Source organism: Melospiza melodia, chromosome 2 (assembly GCF_035770615.1).
Source record: "Melospiza melodia melodia isolate bMelMel2 chromosome 2, bMelMel2.pri, whole genome shotgun sequence".
NCBI lineage: Eukaryota > Metazoa > Chordata > Aves > Passeriformes > Passerellidae > Melospiza > Melospiza melodia.
In genome coordinates this window covers 62,179,702-62,190,468 of record NC_086195.1, presented here as the reverse complement: position 1 = coordinate 62,190,468, position 10,767 = coordinate 62,179,702, and the positions used below count along the sequence as shown (strand labels likewise).

Sequence of the window (10,767 nt, the reverse complement as noted above, 5' to 3'; positions counted from 1 at the left end):
GTGGTCAGACACTGGAACAGGCTTGCTGGAAAGGTGGTTGAGGCCTCAAGCATGTTTAAGAGGCATTTGGACAACATGCTCAGTCCTGAAGTGGATGGAGACACTCCAGGCAGTTGGAGTGGATGATCACTATAGGTTCCTTTCAACTAAAATATCTCTTCTATTTTCTTATTCCTCATATTTACTGCTGTTGTCTCAAGGTTAATGCAGTCCTGAGTATTCACGATAGAATACGTCAGCTGTGATTTTATGTGGTTTTTTTTTTCCATGCTGCACATTATTTTCTGAAGAGGGACTGTCAGTAAACTTTGTAAACTTTGTAAACTTTCTGTTTACAAAGACAACCTAACCCTCTCCTCCTTGCTCACAGGATGCCTGCAGGGCAGGAAATCACTGTTGGGATTTTGCAGGAACTGCACAATTTTGCAGTGAGTGGCTGAGAAGTACTTACTGTGTGACCCTTGGCCTTCTCTGGAGGATTGTATTTTGTTGTGACAGGACACTTTGTCGTCCTCCTTGGGCCTTTTTCTGAAACCTGACAAGACCAGGATGGAGAAATTAATTTCATTCCCCTCCCTGAACATAGGAATTTCTGTTGAAGTTCTGTGTGAGTCTCTTTTCATTCTGTAAGTGACACTAAAAGGTCCCGTGGCATCAGTGTGGGATCAGGAGACTGCTGTGACAAGAAAGGCAGGCAGACCTCTCTGTGAGGGCATCATATCAACACATTCATCCAAATTCTGATATTCACACTGCTGACTGGCCTCTAGATAACTTTAATTAAAGAAAAATTGGATCTGTTGTGTAGCCTTTTGGTGTAATTGACTGGCCAAGATGGGCTTTGAATGTTGAACCTGGCCTGGTCCTCTGGATTGAGAGCAGCTTGTGGGTTTCAACTTCTCTCACGTTCATGCTCTTTTGTCTTTACGAGGGACAGTGCGGGACTGGATATTTCACATCAAAACAGAGGAAATCAGATACCAAATTTCTGTTAGTTTTTAAATTGTTTGGTGCTTTCCTTGTCACTGTGAAGAAATCCCACCTGCCATTCCACATCCACTGCGCTTCTTGCACTCAGTTTTGTAGGTCAGTTTGTGGCACTGACAGGTTGGTGTCTCACTCCTTGCTCAGGGTCTCAGGCTCTGCTCTCAGGAAGAGAAGCAAATGCAACATCTTATGAGTCCTTCTTTTCTTCAGTTTTCCCTTCCCCTCCCATTGAACCTGCTGTGCTTAGCTGCCAGGTTGATGAGGGTCACCTTACCTTGATCTGTGCTTGGAGAGGGCAGCTTGAAAAAGGAGCTTCTGCAGATGGAATGATTCTGGTTTACTTGTTGTGAAAACCATTTTACAAGCAAACACATTTTCTTCAGCAAGCATCAATGACATCAATTTTCTTTTTCTCCTGAGGACTACCCAGCAATTAACAGTTCCTTTGTTTTTCAAGACATACTTGGAAGAGATTTTGTGAGTTTAACTGTGGTTTGTTAGCCTGAGAATGGCATTTTCTCCTCCATAGTACTTCTTTCAAGGTTACTTACACATGGTTTGTTTTGGCTTTGAAGGAAGGAAAAATACCCAGTACTGCTTAATTTAGAAAAATCAGCATTGGAAGGGAAAGGCTGGGCACTAACTCTGGGGTGGAAGTGCCACAGCTGACAGGCATTGCATGGCTGTGGGTTTCAGCTTGGCCTATATGACTTCAACAAACAATAGTAAATAATACTGGGCTGGATTGCATGTATGTCCATATTAATCCCTTAAACAGCCTAGGAGAGTAAGAGCAGAGATAGACTAATTTGAAAGCAGGCAATAAAATAGTAATGTGTTCATATTTATATACCTTTTTCTTGAGAGAAAAGACCTCATTTAGGAACAGTTAAAGAGAGCTGGAGTGATTTGAGCTGGGGGCTGGAATGGGTTTTCCAGCTCAGACTTCCAGCTTGTCACTGTTCTGCTGCCCAGGTGGAAGAGCACCTCTCTGAAAAAAAGTAAAAGCAGGTGCTAGTCCCAAGCCTCCAGAACTTTGCACAGATTTCCTACTGCACTTTAAAGCTGTGCTGCTGCTGCTGTGGTTGGTGTCTGTAGTGCTGCTGCAGGAAACAAGTCATGTGGCAGGGCAACTTGTGGAGGCCATGGCTGGAGAAGAGGAGCCATTTAATTATTCCTGGTCTCCTGTTGTCTTTTCACCTTTTCTGCGGTACTTGTGCAGTCCTGGCTCAAGGGCTCAGTCAGACTCCCACTGTTCCTGGATGCTGAGTGTGCTAAGAGCTGCCATCTCTTGCTGTTCCCCTAGGAAGTTTCATGCTCATCACTTTATAATGATCCTACTTCCCCTGGCAAGACAGAGTAGCATTGGCTCTGTTTGTGCCACATCAGTCATAATTGTTTTGTTTGCTGATACAATTCTATAAGGAGATCCATTCCTTGCTGTCACCTGACCTGTTACCACCTCCTGCTGTTCCCTTCTCCCACTGCCACCACCCAGCATGGGTAGCAGACACAGGTTTGTGTGAGGGTGTTTGCAATTTCCTACTGCCTCTGCAATCCATAAATTGGAAACCTCAGAGCACGAGGCTTTATTCCCACTGAGAGAAGGTTCCTCTGTGAACTGGTGAAAGATTGAGCAGAGGTTTTTGGACCTGACAATACAAATTCATACTCTCTGTGAGCAAGCCCTGCTCAGTTACACAGACACCATTTATTGTTTGCTGATACCAGTTTTTCTGAGATAACTTTTTTTAAAAAGGCTTTTGTTTCTGCCTCACCAGAAGTATCTTTATTAGAAGGTTTTCAAGTTTGCAATATGTGCTGCTGTTCTGGCAATCACAAGTGTGAAACAATAGAGCTTGTGGGGGGTTGGACCCTGTTCCTGCCTGCTCACTGTGAGAAGGGAAGCAAGTATGGATTTTGCCACAGGAGATTAATCAAAGATGCTGTTGCCCTCCACAATGTAAATTATTTATATTCAGTCCAGAGTTTTCTGCTGTGCTTCTGTTTTATACAGCTATACATGACTTGGATACAGTCCCAGTGGAAAGTCCTTACTATTTTGTAATGGAAAATAGGAACTCTGCAGTAGAAATCTATAATGAATGAGCAGGAACATCATCTTCCAATTGTAAATAAGATCTTGCTCTGTTTATTTTGACATCTTTTTACAAATGTGTTGCATTCAGGTGTAAATATCCCAACCCATGATCTTGTTCAGAGTTCTGAGATTTCTATTGTTAAATGTAATACTTTGTTTAATAGTTGTAATAATTATTTGTATAGATATGAACATGATAGTATTTTATTAAAAAAAAAGAGAAAATCACTCTGAATATCGTGTCCGTTCTTTCCCCATATAAAGCTATGCCGTTCACTCTTAAGTAGAGGTAAAAATAAAAGCTTTGCCTTGAGACTGGGAATTTAAAATCAGAGTTTTCTACTGATGTACATTCTCTGCATACACCAGAGTAATGCACCATATTAGTTGGAGATATAAAATTATGTAATTCGGAATAAATAAATACTATTTGTGTAGTATCTAAAAAATACATGGCAGATGCTGTCCCTGCCCCAGTGACAGTGATCACTGTTGAGACAGAACTTCATTTTATAAAATGCTTCTCATCACAGTCCCCTTGCATTGCTTTGGAAGTGATCTAAGACAGTTGTTCTGTCACAGTTTGAAGCTAAAGGCTGCAGGTTGGATGAGAGCAGTACAGAGACCCTGCAAGGTAAGTAAAGGCTTTTTGGGAGATTGCACAATCCTGAAGTTGACAGAATTCCTAGGAAACAATTATTTTCAGGGGCTCCAGAACACCTGGCTTGGAAACTTCAAAATTCTTGCAGGTGTGGAGGTTGCTTTTAGGGAAGGTCTTAATTTTAAAAAGGCTGAAGTTTAGTATTAAGACAGAGGGGCTTCTGTTCCTTCAGTGACAGCCAGGTTCAGTCATAGAGGAGAAGGGAAACAGGACACAAAGGAGCTGCCTTCCTGTTTCATGCTCAGTGCATTGCCCTGCCTTGGCGGCTCTTGTGCCACTCCAGAGGCTCGAGGGGGAGCTGTAACAGCTCACACAACCCTGGTGGTTTTCCTACCCTGTGAGGGGATATCAGTATTGTACAGAAGCTGTTTCCTTCTCCTTTCACTTGTACTGGGCTGAACAATTTTACCTACATTTCCTGAGAAAACAGGGAGCATATGGAATGTAAGGAAGACATTTTTTACAATGAGAGTGGTAAAACACGAGAACAGATTTTCCAGAGAGGTGGTGGGTGCACCATCTTTAGAAAGGCCTGGTTGGATGGGTGTTTGAGCAACTTGTTCTAAGTGGGAGGCATCCCTGCCCATGGCACTGCTATTTCCCTTTCAGGAGTTGTGACAGCAGCTTATCCCAAGCATGGGCACAGCAGGGGGAACAAGAACTCCACTACCAGCCCATGGGCAGCAAAAAAGCCTCCTCACCTCCCAACACAATTCCATGGTGCTGCTCTGCTTTTACCCCTACACATCTCTCTCCCTCTGTGAGCAGAGCAAGGTGAGGAAACAACAGCATGACCTCTGCAAATGTACCCAGCAAGCTGCTCCTCCTGCCCAAGAAGGACAGCAGCAGCCAGGAGAAGCTGCATTTCTGGGGCGGGGGCTGCAGAGCCAAGCATGCCTCGGACAGCTGGGAGCACAGAGTGCCCAAGTGCCCAGCCAGGGCCCCAGCAGCCACAGCCATGGAGGGGTCAGTGGCCACCAGGTGAGAGAGCCCAGCAGGCAGGGCAAAGCTAAGAGGAAATGTTAAAACTTGACGCAGCAAGCTGGAAGCACAAAAGCAGCAGGGAGACGATTCCAACCCTTCCTCCCATCTCTCAGGCTAGAGGTGCCTCTCCTTGTATTTAACTGAATCCTGTCATGGTTTTCTGTTTGTTCTGTGCTGTTCCCCAGCCTCCCTCTCCCTCCCTGCTACCACCTTACCATTCCATGCTGTGCTCATCTCTGCTCAGCACAGCAAGCCCATATGTTGTTCTACCTCCTACGTCGAGCCTTCCAACTGCTGCTCAACATTATTTTTTCCTCACATTTCAATTTAGAGAAGATAACCAGCTTCCTGTCTAGAAACAAATACAAGCTTGAAACATGGTCTGAGACTACAGATGATGAAAAAACAGGGAGAAAGTATATTTTATAAGAACATGTCCCTAGAACTGGACAAATTTGAGGGCACAGAGGTCCTCCTTCAGTCTGGCACAGCTACGCCGGCACACTCCAGAGCAGCACAGCTCTGCTTGGGAAGAGCAGAGGCTGTGTCATGCCTCCGCCAGCCCTCTTGTGTCATGCCTCCGCCAGCCCTCTCCTCACGCTGCCCAAGGGACTGCAGTGACAAACAAGAGTGTCTGTTCTTTATGTAGCTTTTCAAAGGCAATTTGGTTAAGAGAACAAGCAGGTCATCCACACCTATGGCTCCAGAAACACCTGTGACAGTCCCAAGGGTGACAGCAGCTGTGTGACACCGCTGGGCACCCCTCTGCCCTGACTGCTGTCTCTGCTGCTGCTGAGAGCAGGAGCAAAAAGAATTCAGATCAACCTGCAGAGCAGGGAACCAGGAACATCCATTTTATTGACCATCTCGACAAACTCCAACGTAGGAAAAAATAAAAACCAGCTGGTGCAAAACTCTTCAAGAAGGTACAGACTCTTGGAGTAAAACATCACCAGAGTCACCTGCTTTAGTAAGCAGAAGTGGAATGAAACCTTTGCATCACTGGCTACATGCACATACACCAAAGTAAAAATGCTCAGGCAGACAAGAATAAGGACAGCAGGCCTCAAAGAACACTTTTTAATTGCAAATTAGCAAAACAGGTCCCATTTTAGATGCAAGGCCTGAAATAATTAACACCTTCTTGTTTTTTAAATAACTAAAGAAATTGGAAAGAATGCAGAAGCCATTAAAAAACTCATTTCCGATTTGGACAAGTTGGAGAAGAAAATTTGGTCCACATCTTTCCGTAAAGAGCTCAACACCAATTGCCCCAATATCTCCTTCATCCTCCCAGCCCGAAGAGAACCGACTTTGCCAAGGCTGTCCAAGGCAAGCTCATGAGAGGAGAGAGTGTGAGCTGCTGGCAAGCCTCCCTGTGCCAGCCTGTCCCTTTGGGAAGGCACCAGCAGGAGCCAAGGGCTGCCACACGAGGCTGTGGCTTTGCTGTGCGCTCTCCGGCAGGGTCGCTCCAGGAGAGCGCTTGTGGAGCCCTGAGAGGGAGCAGAGCCCTGCCCAGTGCCAGCAGGAGCTGCCAGAGGAGTGGCTGCTCAGCAGGAGAGACAGAGAGGCTGCAAGGCAGCAAGGCAGGAGGCTCTGAGCCTGGCAGAGCCCTCACGGGCAGCTCTAGCTCACCACCTCTGACCGACGCTGCAGCCCTGGTACCACAGCTCCCCACCAGCTACAGAAGGAGCCTCTCCAACAAAAAGAGGAAAGAAAGAAAGAAAACACAGTCCAGTCCCCCCACTGCCACCTCAGCTTGGAGTCCTTTTCTCCCTTGGCTGCTGCAGTACAGGAACCAAATGCTCCCCAGTGCTGCTGAAAGGAGCTCTGAGGGCAGCAGACCACAGGGTGCAGCCATGAGCTCCCTGTGCAGGAAGGCTGGCATGGCACTCCCCGAGCCTGCTCACCAGAGAGGAAGTGGAGCACATCAGCAGGGAGGAAGGGGAGCAAAGGTCTCTGAGGTGCCTCCCTCCTGTTTCCTCCCCCCTCACTGGCCCCAGCACCCACTGCACCCACAGGCCAGAGGGCTGTGCACGGGCCTTGGCCTCTGGATCAAGCCTGCCCCACAGGATGTGGCGGGAAAGGAGTGACGTCGTCTTCCCTCCTGGTCCCACCTCACTGCCACAGCACCCTCCATGCCTGCTGGGGATCCAGTTCCCTGCTCCCACTGGGCTGCTGGCCATGGAACAGGCTCATTCTGCACAGACACAGTGGCCCAGTGCCTTTGGCTGAGTGTTTGGGACACCTCTGTGCCCCGTCCCTGGGGACTCAGAACACTGGGATCTTGTCCCTGCGCACCGTATCCAGGTCATCGTCCAGGGTCAGCAGGACCTGAGGAAGAAAGCGAAAGCCAGAGTCAGGTCTTTCTGCCCAGGGATGTCTTCCTTTCAGATCTTCATGCCCTGCCTTTATGGGAGGTATTCACAAATCCATGAATCATTGTTCACAGCAGCAGCCCCTCAGCTTCCCCACAACAGCTGTGTGACTCACAGCCCCAGAAGGAATTTGAGGCCAGAAGGCACTGGCAGAGAAATAAGATAAAGGAGAAAGCCTGATCCCACTGACAAGGATATCCCACTGTGAAGGATGTCAGGAGGTAGAGCCAAGCAGAGGAGTTGGGACACTTCGGTGGAGTTCTGGAGCAAGCACAGCTCCATGTGGAGAGAGGGGAGCAAGGTGAAAGGAGAGGGAGAGGCCATCCAGCAGAGTGGGAGGCTCAGCAGGACTCACCAGAAAGGAGAAGAACAAGGCAGCTGCAGAGAGGAAGTGCCAGACATCGTGGTCATCAAAGAATCCCAGCAGGATGCACGGCCGGTTCTTTTCCCGGGACTCTGCTGGAGTCTCCTAGGAGGGCAGGCAGAGAGTCAGGACCTGATATCCACCCCTACTGGGCCCTTGCTGGCCACACCAGACCCTGCAGGAATCACCCTGTCTTGACCCACCAAGCAGGATCCAGGAAAAGTTGCTGTGCTGGCCAGAAATGTGGCACGGGCAGGCCAGAAAAAACACAATGTTATCCTTGGACTTCCAAATGGATCTGGGACCACAACCCACGTGCAAGGAGAACCCTCTGGTCTCCACCTCTGAGGTCCTGCATAGCACAAGTTGCACAGCCTCCACCAGACCACCTGTAACAAGCCCCTCATTTCCAAGGAGATGGATGTGACATCCTGTTAGAAGGCACCCAGCCAGGATTTAATGGCTCCCAGACCACCAAGAGCCCTAACAACCCCAGGCAGGTTGACCTGGTTGACTCCAGGTGGTCATCTGCTCCAGGGATGTCTTCCATCCCTGGAGGATGGAAGGATTAGGATTTTCCCAGTTAGGATTTTCCTACTTTTCCTTCCAGATCCCCAGCTCCTCCTTTGTCCCCTAGGAAGGACCGGTCACCTCCAGATCACCTGGTTGTAAACAGCCTCTACACAGCTACAGTCATTTCTGGCTCAGCACAGCTTCCCATGCTCCCTTCACAAGGCTGCTACGTGAGTTAAACCCTTTCAGCTCCCCATGAGCAGCCCAAGACTCTTCTCCAGAGTCATTTTTGTGCAAAACAAGCACCAGGAAGGAAAGATGATGAGAAAAAGATGATGAGGACAGAAGAACAGTAAAAGGGAAATTTACCTCCCAGCTGCTGAGGGTCTGGAAGAAGAAGTAGAGGGCAGCTGCCCACACCACTGCTGTGGCCACGATGCAGAACATGGGGATGGGCAGGAGCCTCTCAGAGCTGCGGAGCTGCAGACAGGGACACACCCTGAGTTCTGTCCAGGGCACAGAGCCATGCACAGGGCTCACACACCAGCCTGTACTGCCTGCATCTGGGAAGGGCTGCCCACCCTCCAAAGACACAGCCCAGCCACCCCTGAAAAAGCTCCACACCACCCCTCCCCAACACCCTGTCCCAGCCAGAGCCCCACAAAGGTCCCTCCACATCCCTCTGCAGCACCACAGGAACCCAAATCGCAGCCAAAAAAAAAATGGATGCAGCCCATCCCTTCCCCTTTGGAGCAAGGAGCCCCAGGGACAGCTACAGCTGCCTTCCATTACCTTCATAATGATGTAGAAGGCCAGATAGAGCAGCAGGTTGCAGATGAAAATTCCCAGTATGTAGGAGGCAAAGTCTCTGGGCCGATACACCAGCCCAAAGATAGCACTGAGGGAGAGGACAGAGGGGCATCAAGCAGCTTCCCTTCACTGGGGACAGGGTACATCCCCAAAGTGACAGCCACACACTGCTCTACCCCCCACCAGTACTGCAGGACACAGCACCAGTGCCACACCTTCCCAATTCCCTGGGGGAAGTGCATTGCTTGCCTCTGCTCCCAGCCAAGGAAATTCAGCCATGGTCAGCTGCTGAAGCAACTGGAGACCCCAGAGGACAGGCAAGGGCCCTGGATTGCTTCCAACCCATGGCCAAACACATCTCCCTCAGTAGGATCTGGCCCTAGGCCTGTCCATTTGGTAGAAGGCATGTCCCTGAGAAGCAGCTTCAGTGAAAAGCAAGAGCCTGGGGCAATGATTTGAGGTGTCATCCAAGAGCTGATCCCTCCATGCAGTTACAGCTCAGCCAGGCTCCATGGCTATGTCTGCCAGGTCTCCTGCACCTTGGCTGTGCCAGAGATCTCCCAGCTCTGTGGGAAGCACAACTCAGCAGCACAGTCCCTGCACAAGCTCCCTGAAACACGAGCCATGAGACACCCCCAGCTGAAATGCTCAGGGGATGCTCCATGTAGCTCTAGAGCTGCACTGCATCCCACGGATCTGCCAGCCACCCTCGGAGCAGCCTGCCTGCCCAAACATGTCAGGATTATTGCACAGACACTGCTGCATCTCCCCATCACTCCAGGCCACCATGTCCCTGTACCAAACCCTGCTGCCCCCATGCACAAATACACAAAGCACCAACACCCCAGTACTTACAAAGACCAGTTCACCAGGTTCCCAACAATGAGCAGCACCATCCTGTCCTGGAGAAAAGACACTGATGATCATATAAAGTGATAAGAGTATGCAAAAAGGCCTTTGCCTCAGAAATTCAGGGGAGTATTATGTGAGGATTTGGAGTTCAGTTCCTGCAAACACACATGCACCTGGCTCTGTGGGAGCTTTTATCTGATGGGAACTGCTCTGACCCTCAAAAATTTTAAGAAAGTGTTGTAAGGAGACTAAACACGTAAAAAAGGACAAGCTCAGCACTTAAGGGATCAGCCTCAGGAGGTTCTGTGAATCCTCTGACTGCTTCTACTGTTTTTCTAGCTAGATTCCTCCCCTCCCACTGTTTTACAAAAGAATTACTGCAGAGAGCAAGGATGTGAAAGAGGATGCTTGGACAGCATCCTGCACATATTCAGGGAGCCTTTTCTTCCTTGCCATCTCACCATTAGCTGGGGAAGCACTGTAACAACAGCAGGCAGAAGGGTTATATCTGTGGGGCATGTGCATTTATGCTTACAGCTGCTTTCATGATGTAGCTGTTTCAGGCTGGCCAGGCTTACTTCATGCCTGAGTGGACCAGGTTTGCTTATTCAGAGATGGGAGAATAAATAAAAAATTAAGAAGGCTTATGGATAACAACTCCATGTAGCTTCAAGCCCTAATAAGCACTCTTTGCTAAGGAGAAAGCAATCAGTGGGACACAAGGTAACAGCCACCTTTTCTTAACTTTTTGCTATCTGCCCTGAGGTGCTGCAGAAATGGCAACTGCTTTAGCTTAAGCCACAGACCCAAAATAGCTGCAGCCTTCCCCAGAGAGGCTGCACTGCACAGAGCCTCCTACCTGTTCCTCTGAATGGATGCTCCCAGAGAGCAAGTGCAAAGGCACATCCTGCCACACTTGTATCACCTTTGCTCTGATGTTTTATTCACCAAGCCTGAGATCAGGGGAGGCCTGGAGGCTGGGGGTAAACCACTCCAGCAGAGATCAGAGACCTACACTTACCTAGCCATTTTGGGGGAAGGAGAACAAGGGGAGCAAGCACCATCACTTTTTCACACAGCTCCTCCTCTGTCCTCTGCACATTGCCTAAAGGAGTGA

The 10,767-nt window shown here is 48.9% G+C and overlaps 1 protein-coding gene across 2 annotated transcripts in view; it reads right to left on the bottom strand.

The window, feature by feature from the left end:
- Positions 1 to 5,570: 5,570 nt before the first annotated feature.
- Positions 5,571 to 10,767, bottom strand: part of SIDT1 (SID1 transmembrane family member 1) — a 39,594-nt gene continuing 34,397 nt past the window's right edge. For both annotated transcript variants that reach the window (XM_063148423.1, XM_063148424.1), the window contains 5 exons: positions 9,654 to 9,700; positions 8,781 to 8,886; positions 8,358 to 8,468; positions 7,467 to 7,580; positions 5,571 to 7,067 (listed from right to left, as the gene is read on the bottom strand). In XM_063148423.1, the coding sequence (XP_063004493.1) occupies positions 7,005 to 7,067; positions 7,467 to 7,580; positions 8,358 to 8,468; positions 8,781 to 8,886; positions 9,654 to 9,700 (441 nt within the window). In that variant the 3' untranslated portion in view covers positions 5,571 to 7,004. The remainder of the gene's footprint in view (positions 7,068 to 7,466; positions 7,581 to 8,357; positions 8,469 to 8,780; positions 8,887 to 9,653; positions 9,701 to 10,767) is intronic.